The following is an 18,110-nucleotide window of genomic DNA, read 5'->3' on the forward strand; positions in this document are numbered from 1 at the left end:
TGTCTAAACTGGCAGCAGTGGCAGTGATCTCTAGACCTCAGAGGCCAAGGACAACTCAGCAGAAATGGTTTGGCATATACTGTTGTGCCACAGTTCCCTCTAATTTGTCTTGCCTCTATTTCCCTAGTTGTCCTGCCTGTATTCTCCTAGCAACCCTGCCTCCCTGATCATTAGGACTGATATAACTTAGGGCTGAGCTACTCTAAGGTTATAAATTATAAATATGTAAACTCAAGATAAGAGGGAGTTCAGACTTCCAGGCTCCCAACTCCTAAGTTATCAAGAATTTATGGTCCGAATTCTCAACCTGTCAGAACCGGATCGATGGTCCCTCCTTGGAGATTCCAGCTCAAGAGAGTTGGGAGTCCAGTCCCTGCTTTGGACTCTACTCTGAGAGCTTAAGAGCCACAAATATAAAAACAATTGGAAAATTCACTTTGGCTGCTGGATTCTTTGAGATGAAAGTCTGATTTAGCCCTGAGAGCAAAAATGGATCCTTTTGGTTCCAAAAACTCTGAGAAATCCAAGTAAAATATTAAAAACTCTCTAATCTCTATCTTGCCTCAGTTTCTCCAGCATTACAATACTAGGGTATTACCAGAGACCCAGCAAAATACGATCAGACTTTGGAAGTCATTGAATTCAGCAGCAGCTGCTGCTGCAGTAGCAGTAGCAACTTCAGCAGCAATAGCAACAGATTCTAGAGATCTCAATTCACAGGTTGGGAGGGTCAGATACCTGGTCAGAAGGAGATTGAAAGGGGGCCTCTTTACTGAACTGAGATGGGACTCTGTTGCTTTACTCATACTCAGATGTGGGTTGCAATGCTGGCTCACAGTACAAGTCCCTAAAAGGACCTGTGACAACAGTTGCACAAAATCTCTGAAGCTTGGGACAATGTAGCTTCCACCCTAGAAACAGAACCCTACTTTAATAAACAGTTAAATGTCAAGTAATAGGCTGGGGAAATGAGTAAAGAACAAAAAAAAAGGGCAGCTAGGTGGTGCAATGGATAGAGAATCAGCCCTGAAGTCAGGAGGACCAGAGTTCAAATCCAATCTTAGACACAACACTTCCTAGCTGTGTGATCCTGGGCATGTCACTTAACCCCAAGAACAGAAAAAGATTTTGATCATAGAAAATTACTGTGATGACAAAAATAATAAAAATACACTCAGAAGATGATAACAAAGATCCTATATCCAGAGCCTCAAGAAAAATAAGAATTGGTCTCAGATCTTGGAAGAGCTCAAAAGGGATTCTGAAAATAAGTAGAGGAAAAATTGAGTAGAGAAATAAGAGTGATTTAAAAAATATATACAAAAAGCTACTGGGAATGCCTTAAATGAAAAAGAAGGCACAAAAGCTCATGGAAGAAAATCCTTAAAAAGTAGAAATGAGCAAATAGAAGCTAATGATTTTATGAGAAATCAAGATGCAATACAACAAATCCAAAAAAATGAAAACAGAAGAAAATATGAACTGTCTTATTGGAAAAACAGATTTTAAATATTTTTACACCTCTTTCACTGTATGGTTTGAGTTAATAGAAGCATATTGTGTGGGCATGAACTGATAGGGAAGGAATTTAATAAGTATTAAAGTTGTATATAATAATGTGATGAAATTAGTTGAGTTGTGTGTGTAAAAAACAAGCAGGCCAATGTAGCTGGATTGTGAAAGAAGTAGAGGAAAAATAAAGCATAAAGAGCTTAGAAAGAGAGGAAGGTTATAAAGAGTTTTAACTGCTGAAAGACTTCATAGGTGGGAGGTTATTATATTCTTGAGATAACTGGGAACCACATTACCTAGGGGAGTAACATGATCTGATCTAATCATAATTTTGACAGTTGCATAGAAGATAAATTGAAGTGGGGGTAGACTTGAAGCAAGAAGTCTATTTAGTAGGCTATTATAATTATCCAATAGAGTAGAAATAAGGACCTATATAGAAGTAATGATAATGTAGAGAAAAGGGGACATATAAAAGAGATACTGTGTTAAGAGAAATATGATTGGGTAACAAGCTAATTTCATCACATTATTATATACAACTTTAATAATTGAAACAAGAACCTTATTATGATCCTTCAAGTCTAAGTGATGGGGGTTGAGGTCCCTTTAAGAAATCCGGGGCTTCCCTAGCCCCCACCAGACCTGAGCTGGCTTGGGTTTTCCCAGCCCCCCAGTATCTACTCAGGTTTCCCCAACCCCCAGTTTCTTCCTTATCTAAAAACCCACCAGGAGCCTGGGATTCCACCCACCTTCAAGATCACCAAGAGCCCCCATTATAAAAAGGGCTACTTTGGAGTCCACGCTTTGTAGAAGTCCTAAGCATGGCATCCTTATGTTAGTCATGTCAAGGGTTTCTGCCCACCAGACCTATTCTGGTGCCCTTTTATCTCTACCCTCAACTTTACTAACTAAACTTTACTTCCAAATCCTTACAATAAACCTTTTTATCAATCTAGGTTTTCAGGCCTGTAAATTCCTTTACAGGGGACTCTGTGCCATCTTGGGACTATGCTTGCACTGACCCAAAAAGGGTTCCCCCTTTCCTATTTCTCATCATAAGCTAGAATTCCACCTTCATTTCCCACCTAATCTGAATTTTATGATTTCAAGAAATTAGATGAATCAACTATCAAACTGAAATCTGCATGGTATCATCTGTCCTGGTGGAGATTCTTTCCTCCCTTTGGTTGGAGAGGGTGGTGAGGGATATCTAGGAACTCCTTTTAAGACACTCTGTTTGAGAAGGGCCCCCAGGGAATTCACCTTTTCATTTTCCATCAGGCCAAGCTCCAATACTTCAGGACTTTCTGCAGGATAAATTCAACTTTTATTTACCCCTCCTCTGGTGGCACAGTGAATAAATCACCTGATAAAGAATCAGGACAATCTGATTTAGCCTCAAGCACTTCCCATAGCTTTGCAATTCTTATCACTTACCCTGTTTCAATTTCCTCATTTATAATGTAGGGGTGATAATAGCATCTACTTCCCAGTTGTGGTGAACACCAAATGATACCAGTAAAGTATCTGGCACACAGTATGTACTTTATTCATGATGCAGACCTTCATCATGCCCTCATATAGAGTACCCTCATCCTTTTCAGCTTCTTTTTGTGTCACTTTTCTTATCTGGTTGTAAGCTCCTTGACATCAAGGACTGACTTTTTAACTTTTCTTTCTTTGTATCTCTAGTGCTTAGCACTTGACACTAAATATTACTTAACTGACAAATCCACTTGTTTCAGATTCAGGTAACTTTACTGCTGATATTTTGAACCAAATGAAAAGTGGATGTGATTGCTTATGTAGGTACATTATAACCATAACCTCAAAAAAATTATCCCAAAGAAAATAATATATCTTTTAGCATAATAGAAAATGGATTGGATGAATATAAAAATAACTAAATACAAAGTTAATTGGTTCCTAATGAATGGATTCAGATGCTATATATTTTTATTCATTAAAAATTATACAGGACACTACTTTTAAGTTTTTCTATAATAATATAGTTTTCCTTTAAGTAAAACAGAACTAAAATAGATTTCTGGGTAATATGAGAATATCAAATATTCCCCAAATTTCTTGAAATGCTGTAAGAGGCTCTGGACCTGAACCTCCTGGGGGAGAGTTGACGCCTTTGTGTCAGGACCCGCCCGAACCCGGATCTGTCACCATGGCAACTGACTCGGGTAGGATCTGGGTGGGTGCAGGGGAGGCACAGTAAGGACTGGCTCCACCTTCGGAGAGAAATCAGGGAGGAGTCCAAACTCAAATGGGTAAATATGCAAAAAAGACAAATGGGCTATAAAAGAGCGGAACAGGGAAGGGCTGGGTGAGACACTGCTGACTTGTAACTTCAATAAACATCACTGTGTTCTATCCACCTCGGCTCTCTGTCTGGTGATTCCCTCCTCCTGTCTCCGCAAGGAGGGCTGGAGACGTCTGAAGCCCCGTTGGGTCAGGGAAGCTGGAAGAGGCAGTCACTGTTGAGGTTTCCTGTGACCGGTCCCGGCCCCTAACAAAATGCCTTTTTCTTTTTTTTTGCAAATATGTACTTGGTGCCATAAAATAAACATTTTAATAATCTGGATATTACAAAAATTGTAGTTCTCAAAAATTCCATATTAGTGGCCCATGAAGTCATGGAAAATAGTGAGGCTTGGAAAATAATAGTAGTTTAAAAAAAAATCTCCTTTAAGTCTTACTTCCTTAACTTAGGTTGGAAAGAGTTTAAAAAGAAAACTGAGATGTACATCTAAAGTAGATAACACAAATTTTGCTGACAGTATTTATCCTTTTCTTGATTTTCATTTCTTTTGTTTCTTAATGGCTGCAACTCTTGTGCCTTTATTCTGCATGTGTCAGCTGCAAAAATGCCACTGGTTTTGGACCAGCAAAAAATCTTGCAGTATCTCCAAATACCTTAATTTAAAACAATAAATCTCAACACCAAAATAAAAGGACACTGCTATTTACAAAGTAGAGCAAAAAGGAATTATTTTTAGTAAAAAACAAAAACTGTGAATTTTTTCCATACCACTTGCTTTGGATAAAAACATACACACACACACATATAGATTCAACCCATTACTTTCAAAAATGTCCTGTTGTTTTTTTTGTTCAGACTTACCTTTTATGGTACTGTCTGCTTAGTAAATGGTTCAATGACTTTTTTTCCCTTTTAGGATCACCACTGCCAAATCTCTCTGGCCTGCCTACTTCCCTCGTATTATTACTGCCATTCAAAAAGGCCATTCAACCACAATCAAGCAAGACAAAGGCACATCTAAAAAATGTCTCCTTCCAGATATCAAGTTCTTCTCCCATCTCTTCACCTTTAGACTCCAAATGAGGGGGTAAGAGGATGATAATACTCTGCTCTTCCAATGTCCAATGAGGTAGTTCTTTCAAAGATCAATCATTCTATTCAATTTTTTTTTTTCCCAAGCAGGTTAAAGTTTTTAATCATCATTACTTTCATCCTTACTTTCTCTAATTTGTTTTCTGATGTACCTTCAAACGTTCTTCATTCTTAAATCTTCATTAGTTCCTATTATCCTCTTGAATTTATCATCTTTTATCACTCTTCTAATTAAAAATCCTATACAAAGCTTCTACATTTACTGGCTTCATGTTCTCTCCTCAATGCCTTGCAATATGACTTTAAACCTTTTCACTAAACTGAAAATCCTCTCTTTCATGTTATCAATATGTCCAAAGATATTGTTTCCTTTGGTATCATCCTTTTGCAATATTTAGCACTACTGATCATTCTCCTAATCCTTTTCTGATGATTTACTGACTTATCGAATTCACATCCCTTACTGTATGTGCTTCTCAAGGTTCTGTATTAAGCCTCTTCTTTACTCTTGGTAATCTCAGATTTAATTACACAGCCTTTTCCAAAGACTCAGATTTATATTTCTGGATTGAGTCTTTCCCTAATTTCAATAGCACATCATTACCTGTCTAATTGATATTTAAAACTGGATTCAAAATTCAAGATGCCCAAAAAATAACTCATTTATTATACCCTATATACCACTATAGCCTGTTTTCTAAAACCTCATGTAACACAGTACTGGGAAAGTGATTTTCCTCCTGCCTGTGCCACTCTATTGAATATTGATAGCTTTTGTTTTCTCTGGTTGTTCTTTATGCCTAGACAGTCTCCCTCAACTGCATTTACTGACTTCCCCAGTTTCCTTTTAAGTCTTTCTCTTTTATATGAAGCCTTTCCCAATTCCTCTTAATTTTAATAACTTCCCTCTATTAATCATCAAATATTTATCTCGTACAGCTTACTTGTATATATTTATTTGCATGTCATTAGCTTGAGAGCTTTCAAAGCAGGGATGACTTGTCTTTTGCCTTCTTTTTAGTGTTTCCTTCTCCTGTACTCTGATCAAAGTATAGGCATTTCTTTCACACAGCACTCCATAAACTCCAGCTGAAATGCACTACTTTCCATAAGCACTACTACTTACACAAAACTTCCTGAAGCCCAACTCTATCCCAATTTACCTTTATCTTCTCATCTATTCTATATATAATTATATGCATGCCTGTATTATATTAGCACATAAATGTAGGGCTTGTTTCATTCTTTATATTTGTATACCTAGTGCAATTCTTGGTACATATAGAATATGCTTAAGGATTGCTGATAATGGCTGCTTATTTTCCTATTACTTTTTGGGAGTGACTTGTCCAACTACACTGTACTCAGTGTAATTTGGGTACTGAAAAAGAGCATTTTCCAGATATTTTCCTGACAGAAAATGATAGAAGTTCTGTATTGAATTGCCCTGAACTGGTAACAAAATCAGCTGGAAAGGATCTGAGAAGTTATCTAATTTATTCACTAAGATATCTTTACTACAATATACCTGGATGATATAGTTATCAAGTGGAAGAAAGTTGTCCAATAAACCAAGTAATGGTACTATGTCTGGGGTAGCATCACTTGTTAAATGCCATCATCCTCACCAGAAACATCCATGTTTTTCAATTAACAATTTCTGTCACTGAGTCCTCAGTTGCACGAATAGGAATCATTTCAGTTAAGCCTGGTGTGAGAAAAGTAATGAACAGCATTGCACCAAGTGGGAACTCAGAGAATAGGGAGAGAAAAACTAGCTGCCCAAGTGAGACACCTATGATGGCTCCTGGACCTATGCTCTGACCTGTTTGCTTAAGCCCTGGAAACAAACATGGATACTGGTTAAAAAACAGAAAAGATGAATGGATAACTTCAAAATGCTTCCCTAAATGGTAATTCTGGTGAACCTAATAGTAGGAACAGAGATTTGCTCAGCAGCTTAATTTCATTTTTTAAAAATTTTCACCCAGTAACCATAATCTAATCAATAAATTATGTGATTTTTATTTTATTTTATTTTATTTTTTGGTTAAATGAAGCTGGAGGTAGACATTGATAGGATAAGAACAACTATTAAGTAATCCTATATGATAATATTTCTTACATCTTAATTTCTAAACTACACATTTAAACTCTCCAAGGCTACAGGAGAAACTCACTTCAGTTTATTTCCCATATTAAGTTGATACCAAGAGACTGGTCATGCATGGTAGCTCAAGTGAAAAACACCATCTGCTAGTTTATGTAGAAACCTCACTGAGTAGCAATTCTAGTCGAAGGAGGCAAAGTGATATGCTGAACCAATGTCCTTAATAGAACTAGTCTTTCTGTATAAAATAATTTCACTCTTACATAATTCTATCTTTCAAAATAATGGGAATGAAAAAAATTAAAATTATGGCTTATGAGGTCAATAAGGCTTTATTAAAAAGCCTAATACATGCCAGGTACTGTGATAAGTACTGGGAATAAAAGAGGGCCAAAAACTAATTCCTGATCTCAAAAAACTCAATCTAATAGGGGAGACAACATATAATATTTATACTTATACACACACATAAGATATATGCAGGATAAAATAGAAATAATCTCACAAGGAAAGAAATACATTGAGGACTAGGAAGACTCATGCAGAAAGGATTTCAGCTGAGATTTGAAGGAAGCCAGGAGATAGATAGCAACCATTAAAAAGGCAAACAGGGAGATGATACAAGGAACTTAACTCACGTCTACTTTTTCTGTTTATAGGACACTGAATAATGAAAGAATAAATCAAAGACAGCTGTAGATGAATGTTTAAAGGTGACCCACTTTGAACAAACAGTGATTGATCCTGACTTCATGGATACACTGCAGGGGTTTAAAACTAAGGTGCTAAATTTGTAGCTATACATCCTAAATTGTGGCAGCCATCTGGTTTAAAAAATTTAATATCAACAATTTCATTTTTAAAAACAAACCTAAAACAACATCAAAACTGATATTTCTAAATAATGACACCAAAGGAAGATGAGCACAATAAACATATTGAAATAACTGCTTAATCCCACTATCATTCTGAACAACTTCAAAGATTATAGTGCTGATCTGTTTTCTTCAAACTTTAAGGTTTGGTGACTCCTTACATCAAAGGAACATCAGGAGTGACACCTCCCATCAGCAGCTTGTACATGACCAAAGGTACTACACATTTCTTACATTTAAAAGCACAAATGAAAAATTTTGTTTATTGAGTTTATACTTGTTACATTTAATTTTTTTTTCAATCAGCAACCATCCATTTTCTCCCACACAAATCCCACCTGCCTTCCAATTGAGAGTGAAAGAAAAAGAAAAACCTTATTACAATTATAGTCAAAGAAAACATTTTTGCATTGCCCATGTCCAACAATACCTGTCTCATTCTGCAATTAATACACCTCTATCAAGAGGTAAGCAAAATATTTCATTATTAGTCCTCTGGAGTGGTTAGTTATTATAATGAAAGAGTTCCTAATTCTTTCAAAATTGCTCTTTGTTGCCACATTACTATATAAATTGTTTACCTGGTTCTGTTTACTTCACTGCATGAGTTCCTATAAGTTTTCCCAGGTTTCTCTGAAACTATCCATTTCATAATTCTTATAGAACAGAACTTCATTATATCTTTATAACTTGTTCATTTCCCAATTTATGAGCACTCTCAAAAAAATATTTTTGTACATCCTTACTTTGTTTTGCTTAGAACCTCTCTCTCTCAATCTACCCTCTATTTTTTTCCTTATTGAATGAAATGGATTTGACATCTAACTTTCTATGTATTCTTCCCTCCTTTAACCAATGCAGATGAGATTCAAAAACAGCTTCCTCCCACTCCATTCCTCTTCTATATAAATGGTTATTTATGCATCCTGATTATGAAATTATTTTTCACATCCTTTTTCTTCCCAGTATATTATTCTTCTCTTCTTTCCATTGCTCTTAAGATTAATAAGACATATAAGAACTCTCAAAGGCATTCTCTCTACAGTCATTTTATGACTTCTACTGATGAGTGTCAGAAGGGACACATGAATAATTTCCCCATATTTCAATGTAAACAGTTCATTTTTGTTTAATCCTTTATGACTATTAAATTCACATTTGCCTTTTTATGTCTCTCTTCATGCTTGTATTTGAACTTTAAAGTTTTAATAAAGTTCTGGTCTTTTCACAAGTAATGCTTGAAAGTCCTCTTTCATTATAGTCTGTTTTCTTCCCTGATGAATATACTTTGCTTCCAAGTTATTCTTGGCTATGTTGTTTATCTTCTATAATTTGTATTCCAAGCTTCCTCCACTTTCATGGTGGAGGTAGTTAAACTGGATGTGGTCCTGCTTCCTCATTGTATCTGAATTTTCAGGCTGCTGGCACTTTTTCTTAAACCTGTAGATTCTGGATTTTGGCTATGATGTTCCTGGGAGTTTTTCTTTTGAGGTTTCTAAGAACTATAAATAACTTTTAAGATTTTGGTCTCTTTCTGGTCAAGTACTCCAATGACTAAATTTTTCTCTCTTTAATTCATTTTTTTCAGGTCAGTTGTTTTTGCTGATACCTCATATTTTCAATCTTTTAAATTCTGAATGCTTTTGATTATCTCATGGAATTGTTTTGGTCTATTCTAATTTTCAGAGAATGTTTCCTGAGCAAGGTTTTATAACCTTATGCCAAGCTTATAATTCCCTTTTCAATTTTTTTTCTATAACTCTCAATTTTTTCTCCAAATTTTTTCCTTAAGGACTCATTCCATTTCTAAAAACATTTTAAAACCTTGTATTGGGGCAGTTAAGTGGTTCCAAGGATTGTGAAGACCGAGAAAGCACCATGAATGCCTTAGAATCAGCCAGTCAGGATAAGCAAAAGTCCTTGGTCTTTAGGGGTAAAAGTGAAGGGAATGGATACAAGCTCTCCACTACCTCCCTTCTCCTTGTCTACCTCAAAAGTGACTCTGGCTTGTCTTACTCCACCCCCTAATCCCTCCTACAATTATCTGTATACATCAAAAGATCCCAGCCAGCACAGAATAGTGGGAAGAGCCATTTTCCAAGCATATGTTAATAGAGTATTGTCCAATGGGTAAATTAGCCTTAAGTGCTTGGCTCTCTGATTCCAGGGCACCTACTCAGAGCTTCAGTCTTTTACAAAGAATAGAGCACCTGGCCCTGAAGTTGGAAGGACTAGAGTTCAAATCCAGCCTCAGACACTTGCCCTGAGTAAGTCACAAAAACTCTTGCTTCATCTCTTCTAGGGAATTCTATTTGAATTTATCCCTAAGCTGTTTTCTTTGAGATTTCCTTTGTAGGTATATTAGAATCACTCTTTACCAGGTTTTAACCAGGTTTATTTTAGGAATCTGTCATCAAATAACTTTTTCATGGTAGGATTCTTTTTATTTACTTATTTTAGCCTACTTTCTCATTTCTGACTCGATGTCAGGTCTAGGTTCTGCAGTACTCCTGGAGGGAAAGTCTGGGCTAGTCCAATTGCTTTCTTGAGTAGTATCCACGGAAGCTGAGGCTGGAGACCTGCAAACTCTCAGGGCTTCCAAAGTGGTCTGATCTAGAGCAAAGTGTTGCCCCTTGTCTCTGAACTCTGCAAATTCCTTACCTGGATCTGAATAAGTTAAATATACCCTAATGCTTGACTCAGCCACTATTGGCCAATTAGTAAGATCTGTTGGATCAGAGTGAGAAAGGCGCAGGCTTCTTTTTGATCCTGTGTTGGTTATCCTCTGCAGGATTCAGATGGGACTAGAGGCTGGAAATGAGACTTCATTCTGCTCCTGAAACCTAGGTCATACTCCTGCTTTGTTTTTAAACGTGATCTCACTCCACCGTCCAAGACCTATTCTCATAACCTTGGCCAAAGGTCCCTTCTTCAGTTTACTTTGGACCTGTGATTTAGAACCAGATAGATAGGCAACAAAATTAAGTGTCATCTGTTCTTAAAGTCTGCACATATGGATTGAGGACCAAGTCTTACCTTGGGCACAATCTTTCCTTACATTGTGCTTTTGCACATAGCATATTTGTGGCCAATCAATCCTCAGTGTCTAGAGACTCCATATGCAGACATGAAGTAGAAAAATGACTAACTTTTTTCAAGGATTTTGACTTAAAGAGTCTAATTTGTTTTCTAAAGCTGTTTTGAAAGGAGTTCAGGAGGCAGGAAGAAGGAAGAATCTAGCTTTATTTCCTTCTCTCTAGTTCCATATCTGTTATGCTTTCAAAGAAAATTGAAGAAAAGCAATAAAAAATTCCTATCCTACTTTTAAAATTAAGTGATACTACCAAACAGGAGTTTTACCTTTTTTTTTTTTTTTTTAATATGCATGACGTTGAATAAAATTAATTCCCATATGGAGTGTATCAAAAAAATTATATCAACTCCAATGTATTCTATAACTTGAGTCCATTACTTTTCCATCAAGAAATTGATAGAACTCTTCTTCATCAGTCCTAATTCTTGTTGGCCAATGCATTGTTTAGAGTTGTCTTTGCAGTATTGTTTTTCACATCATTTCACACAAGCCTCTTCAGTTTTTCCAAAAACTTTCTATCATTTCTTATATTACTATAATATCCATTATGTTCTTCTACTTCTAATGTTCAGTCATTCCCCAATTGATAGGCACTTTTTCCTGTTATAGACAATATCTGGACTCATCAAATTATAAATTTAATTGAGATAATGAACGCAATACCTTCAGAAAGTCCTAATGAGGATTGTGGGAAAGAGATGAGGAAAGTAGAACCTTCATTAAATAATGAGATGGTAAAGTTGTAAACATTTAAGAATGTGACAATATTCAAAAAGTGAAAATACTGCCCAGACATTTTATCCTAACAATACCATAAAAAATAAAAAAAGAAAAAAAGAGCCTCTCTATTCCAAAATATGCTGAGCAGCTTTATGTAAGAGCAAAAATGCCAATAACATACACACACACAGACACTCTCTCTTCCTCAAACACATAAACATACTGATAGGATGGTTGAATAAAGTATGATAATATTAATGCAAAACAATCATGCTACTAATTAGAAAATACAAAATGAAAAAAGCAATATGAAATGGCCTCTACGAAGTGATACAAAGTATACGCAGAATTAATTGTACATACATTGAATATAACTTTCTTTTGAAATATATCAGTATTTATATGATATCACTCCCAATAGGTGGTGAGGTTCTTTAGATGCTTTTGTGAATGATATTCATTGTATTGATAATCTCAAATCTCAGAATACTGAAGAATTTCCTAAATGAACTATAATAATTACAGTTTAGCCTAATTTTCCACACAAAAAACCCAAAGTGGATAAAGAACATCTGTTATCTGGAAGATGATATAAAAAATTAATTGGCCAACCTACAGGACTCATCCATCAATGTGTATATATATATATATATATATATATGTACCTGTGTGTGTATATGTACACCTATATATGTGTGTGTGTGTGTGTGTGTGTGTGTGTGTGTGTGTATACACACATTCACTGAAAGGGACATGTATGTGTCTGAGTCCAGAAATTTTTGTGAAGTTCTAAGGCTAGTTAGACTTAAAACTGCACCAAGACTTCTGGAATCTTGTATGTTTGGACTGACATTGCAAATGGACAATCAATGGGGTCAAGGACTATGACAAAAAACTAAAAGTAAAAAAGATTTGGAATCTTAAAAGGGGATCTAGGACAAAAGGAAAAACCATTTTATATTGTGAATTTGTGTGGTTTTACTTTTTAAAATGTTATTTATGTGAAAAAAAGTTTTCATTTTGTAGTCTGATTACTGTTGATAAATAACTTACAATTTTTATATGGTAAAAAAAAAAAATCCGGTTCAAAGTACTCAATTTTAAGACTCTAGAATTCAAAGAGAACTCAACTGCTATCTAATCTAACTCATACTTGAACTTTGAATACAACCTAACAAGTGGTACCATCTTTCTTGACCCATTTGCAGTATTTAACATTGTTTACCACATCTTTCTTTCTGGAGTTTCTTAACACTGTTTTCTCCTGGTTTTCCTCTAATTTGAGTGACCATTCTTTCTTCTCCTTTGCTCAGTTTTTATCTGTAACCTGTCCACCAATAAGGATACAATACAAGATTCTGTTGTGGGTCTTTTCTCTATCTTGTCTTCTTTAGCTACTTCATATCCTAAAAATGTATTTGTCATCTAGAAGCAGAAAACTTCCATTATATGGAAGGCTCTCCCCTGAGCTTCAGTTCCAAATCACACATCAGCCATACTAACAGTTATTTTCACCAGATTTCCCCACAAGTGTCTCAGGTAGATGAAAGAATTCATTATCTTTTCACCTTCTTGAACCCATTCTTTATCAGAATGTTCTTAGTACTGTACAGGACACCATTCCTTTTAATCATTTTGGTTTCCAACCTGTGTAATACTCAAATTACTTATTCTTATTCCAAAATTCTAAACAGCTATCAAAATCTTACCAATTTTCTCTCTACAAAGATGCATATATTTCCATTTTCTACACTTATATTTGGGTTCTCATCAGACTTCTCACTTAGCCTGCTATTTGGTTCTTTGCTTAAAGTCTCTTCATACTCAAATCCATCCTCCACACATCCAGTGATTTGCTTGCTGACAATATTACTTTTCCTACATAACTTTATTGGCTCCTTAATGCCTCTAAAATAAAACCATCTCTGTCATTAAAAGTTCTTTACATTCAGGGCTCTTCTTACCTCTCTGGTATACTTACATGTTACTCTTCTCCATGCACTTTGATCCAGATATAGTGAATGTTGTAGACCAGGCCTGTCTCAAGCTGGTCCACTAGTTTAAATCAAATATTGTAATGGCATTCACTCATTCAGTGATTAAAAGAACTGATTAATCATAACATAAAAAAATACTTAAAAAGTGTGCAACATTTAGCTTGGGTAGACAAGCCACCTTTCATTTACATATGGAAACAAATCTGATTAGCAGAGAAAAATGTGCTAAATCCCCAAGAATTGGAAGTCCAGATTTTTTATGTTCTTAGGTGATTAGGAAATTACCTTAACATAGCTTAGAGAAGTTGCATTGAGAGCTAGATAGCTTCTGCTTTAGCCTACCTAACCCAATAAGTCTTGGGGATAGCTTCCTTGACTTTCAGAGCAAGAACTATCTTAATCTATATGGCAATAGGGAAGGGAGGAGTAGATGGAGAGAAAGGAATTCAGAAGAATCCTGATAAGACATGGATCCAACTTAACAGTTCTATATTTGAACTCTGAATTTCATACTCTGAATTGCCTGCTAAGCTTAAATCTCCTCATTTAATTCCTGATTTCCTTCCATGCTCAGCTCAGTTAGCTGAAAGTCTTCTCACTTATATTCACAAAGTTTCTATCCATAAGTTTTTCTAATATAAGCACTATGATGTTGAATAAGATGTCTTTCCATAGTCATTTGTAGGGTTTTTCTCCAGTATGAGTGAAGTGATGGTGATTAAAAGCTCACTTTTTTGGTGAAAAACCCTTCCATATTCATACTTTTTCTCTACAGTACTTAATCTCTGATGTTCAGTAATCACTCAAGAAAAAATTCTCACAAGTACAACTATCATAAGAGTTTGTATTCTGATACTGTGTAAACTGTGAGCTCCAGTGAAAAATGCTTCCATACTCAAAAAGTTCCTTTCCAGTTTGAAGTCTCTTATGTCTAGTAAGATGTGAGTTAATATGGAAGGTTTTCCACAAGTATTACATCCAAAAAGCTTTTCTCCAGTATGAATTCTCTAATTTTCAGTAATATATATATATATATATATATATATTTTTTTTTTTTTTTTGAGGAGTCTTTCTGCATGTATAATATTTATAGGTATTTTTTTTCCTGTATGAATTCACAGATGTCATATATGCTGAAAAGCCAAAAGCTACTGAACAATTTTTACACTTATTGTTTTCCTGCATGAATTCTCTGATGTCGATTAAGATTTAATTTGCAACGGAAAGCTTTCTCACAATTGTTACATTTATAAGGCTTCTCTCCAGTATGAGTTCTCTGATGTATAGTTAATTGGGAACTCCATCGGAAGGCCCTCCCACAATTATTACATTCAAAAGGCTTCTCTCCAGTATGAATTCTTTGATGTTCACTTAGATATGTCTTATTGGGAAATACCTTCCCACAATCATCACATTTAAAAAGTTTCACTCCAGTATGTAGTCTTTGATGCTGGGTAAACTGTGAGCTCCATCTGAAGGTCCTCCCACAGTCATTACACTTATAAGGCTTCTCTCTTGTATGAGTCCTCTTATGTTGAGTAAGGTATGTGTTACTAAGGAATGACTTCCCACAATCATTACAGGGATACAATTTCACTCCTGTATGGAGTCTCTGATGTTGAGTAAACTGTGAGCTCCAGCGGAAGTTCTTTCCACACTCATTACACTTATAAGGCTTCTCTCTCGTATGAGTTCTCCTATGTTGAGTAAGATATGTCTTGTTAAGGAAGGATTTCCCACAATCATTGCACTTATATAACTTTAATCCAGTATGCTGTCTCTGATGTTGAGTAAACTGTGACCTCCAACAGAATTCTTTTCCACATTCATTACACTTATAAGGTTTCTCACCAGTATGAGTCTTCTGATGTTGAGTAAGATATGAACTCCAGTGGAAGACCTTTCCACAATCATTACATTCATAAGGCTTCTCTCCAGTATGAATTCTTTGATGTTCAGTAAGATATGTGCTGTCAAGGAAAGTTTTTCCACAATCAAAACATTTATATGTTTTTTCTCCTGTATGTATTCTTAGATGTCTAGTAAACTGTGAGAGCCAGCCAAAGGCCTTTCCACAATCATTACATTTGTAGGGTTTTTCTCCAGTATGGATTCTTTGGTGTTCAATAAACTGTGAGCTCCAGCAGAAGACTTTCCCACAATCATCACATTTGTAAGGAGCATCTCCAGTATGAATTTTCCGATGTACAGTTAACTGTGAGCTCCATCGGAAGGATTCACCACATTCATGACATGCATAAGGTTTCTCCCCCGTATGAAGTCGCTGATGTCGAGTAAGATGTAATTTGCTACGGAAGGCCCTTTCACAATTGTTACATTTATAAGGTTTCTCTCCAGTATGAGTTCTTTGATGAAGAGTCAACTGTGAACTCCATCGGAAGGTCTTCCCACAGTCATTACATTCATAAGGCTTCTCTCCAGTGTGAATTCTTTGATGTTCACTAAGATATGTTTTATTGGGGAATACCTTCCCACAATCATTACATTTAAAAAGTTTCACTCCAGTATGCAATCTTTGATGTTGAGTAAACTGTGAACTCCAACGGAAGGTTCTCCCACAATCATTACACTCAAAAGGCTTCTCTCCAGTATGAATTCTCTGATGTTCAGTAAGGTATGTCCTATTTGGGAATACCTTCCCACAATCATTACATTTATAAAGTTTCACTCCACTATGCAGTCTCTGATGTTGAGTAAACTGTGAGCTCCAGCGAAAAGTTTTTCCACAATCACTGCACTCATAAGGTTTCTCCCCAGTATGAGTTCTCTGATGTTGAATAAGATATGAGCTTGAGCGGAAGGCCTTTCCACAATAATTACATTCATAAGGTTTCTCTCTACTGTGAATTGTTTGATGATCAACCATGTGTGTGTTCCAAAAGGCCTTGGTATATTCATGACTTTTGTGAAGATTCTCTCCAATAGGAATTCTGTGATGAGAAATAATGGATGAATGGTGGTTGCAGCTTACCTACATGAATTACGTTCATGTGACTTCTAGCTATTGAAAAATCTGAATAATAAAGTGAATTTTCATATTCATCATTAGAAAATTGAACTTTTGACAATAATCTATTAAATACTGCTTATGACTGAGTAATGTCTGAAATTATACTTTAATATATTATATTTATGGAGTTTCTTATATGGATATTATCTAAGAAAAGAAAATTGAATTTAAAAGTCTGAAAAGTCTTAAATTTTTCTTCTGGATGATTTTTTTTTACTTGCCTAAAATGTTTCTCCTCATGGTTCTGCTCCTGCTTTTCCAAATTGACATAATATTTCAAAGTTTCTCCTAATTTAAAGACATAGGAAGCATCCCTTCTGAGTCTTTTCTCTGTTAATTGCTTAGTTTCAGGTCCAGTCTCCCAATCTGAAAGAAAAAATATATACAAACACTTCCTGCTAAATTTGAAAAGAAAAATAAGCATTATTTATTTTTTTCATATATTGCTATAAGTTTTTTGCTGAAATAAGCATATAACATTTTTGTATCAAGGTTATTTAGCTTTAATTTTCATTCTGTACTTTCTTTCAGAATTATTATATCATGTATGTATGGAAGAAGTCCTTTTCTTTCTGTAGTACTGAAAAACTTAAAAGCACTGGGTTCTTTAAGTGATAGAACCAAATCAGTTATTGGATTTTATTTTGCTTTGGGATGGTCTATCTTTGCTCAATTCCTTTTAGGCTGTGACTTCTATTTTTTCTCAATTTTCTGGACATCAGTACTTTTGATTTTATATCTTTTATAGAGTACTTAATAGTCTTCAATTCTAAAAACATTTTTTTCATATCCTTGAATCATCTTTCTTTCAAGAAAAGGCTTTTGGTACTATATATTTATATTATTTTCCTATGTATAGTGAATATCAAATCCAGAATTACCAGTTATTAGATATAGACGTTTTTCCTCAAATGATAGCACCCCTTATTGTTAGCACAAATAGTTTTCAGTTTCAGTCTGAATGACAATAAATAAGATAACATACCAAAACTTATGGGACACAGCCAAAATAGTTCTTAGGGAAAATTTTATCTCTCTAGATGCTTACATGAATAATATAGAAAAAGAAGATCAATTAACTGGATATGCAACTAAAAAAAGCTAAAAAAAGAACAAATTTTAAAATCCCAATTAAATAACAAATCTGAAATTCTGAAAATAAAAGGAGGGATTAATAAAATTGAAAGAAAACTAGTGAACTAATAAACAAAACTAAGAGTTAGTTTTATGAAAAAAGAAACAAAACAAACCCACAATATAGATAAGCCTTCATGTGATTAGAAGTAAAGAAGAAAATCAAATTATTAGTTTATCAAAAATGAAAAAGAACAATGAAGTGGAAATTAAAGCAATAATTATAAGCTATTTTGTCCAATAATCTGAGATAGATGAATACTTAATTAT

At 35.0% G+C, this 18,110-nt stretch overlaps 1 protein-coding gene across 5 annotated transcripts in view; it reads right to left on the reverse strand.

The window, feature by feature from the left end:
- Positions 1-18,110, reverse strand: part of LOC141554564 (uncharacterized) — a 59,287-nt gene that overhangs the window by 30,995 nt on the left and 10,182 nt on the right. For 3 of the 5 annotated variants that reach the window (XM_074286569.1, XM_074286567.1, XM_074286568.1), the window contains 2 exons: positions 16,928-17,072; positions 8,100-16,626 (listed from right to left, as the gene is read on the reverse strand). The exons of the other annotated variants lie outside the window; for them this stretch is intronic. In XM_074286569.1, the coding sequence (XP_074142670.1) occupies positions 14,844-16,626; positions 16,928-17,072 (1,928 nt within the window). In that variant the 3' untranslated portion in view covers positions 8,100-14,843. Of the gene's footprint in view, positions 1-8,099; positions 16,627-16,927; positions 17,073-18,110 lie in introns of those variants that run through there. 5 annotated transcript variants of the gene reach the window in all.

Source organism: Sminthopsis crassicaudata, chromosome 2 (genome assembly GCF_048593235.1).
Source record: "Sminthopsis crassicaudata isolate SCR6 chromosome 2, ASM4859323v1, whole genome shotgun sequence".
Lineage (NCBI taxonomy): Eukaryota > Metazoa > Chordata > Mammalia > Dasyuromorphia > Dasyuridae > Sminthopsis > Sminthopsis crassicaudata.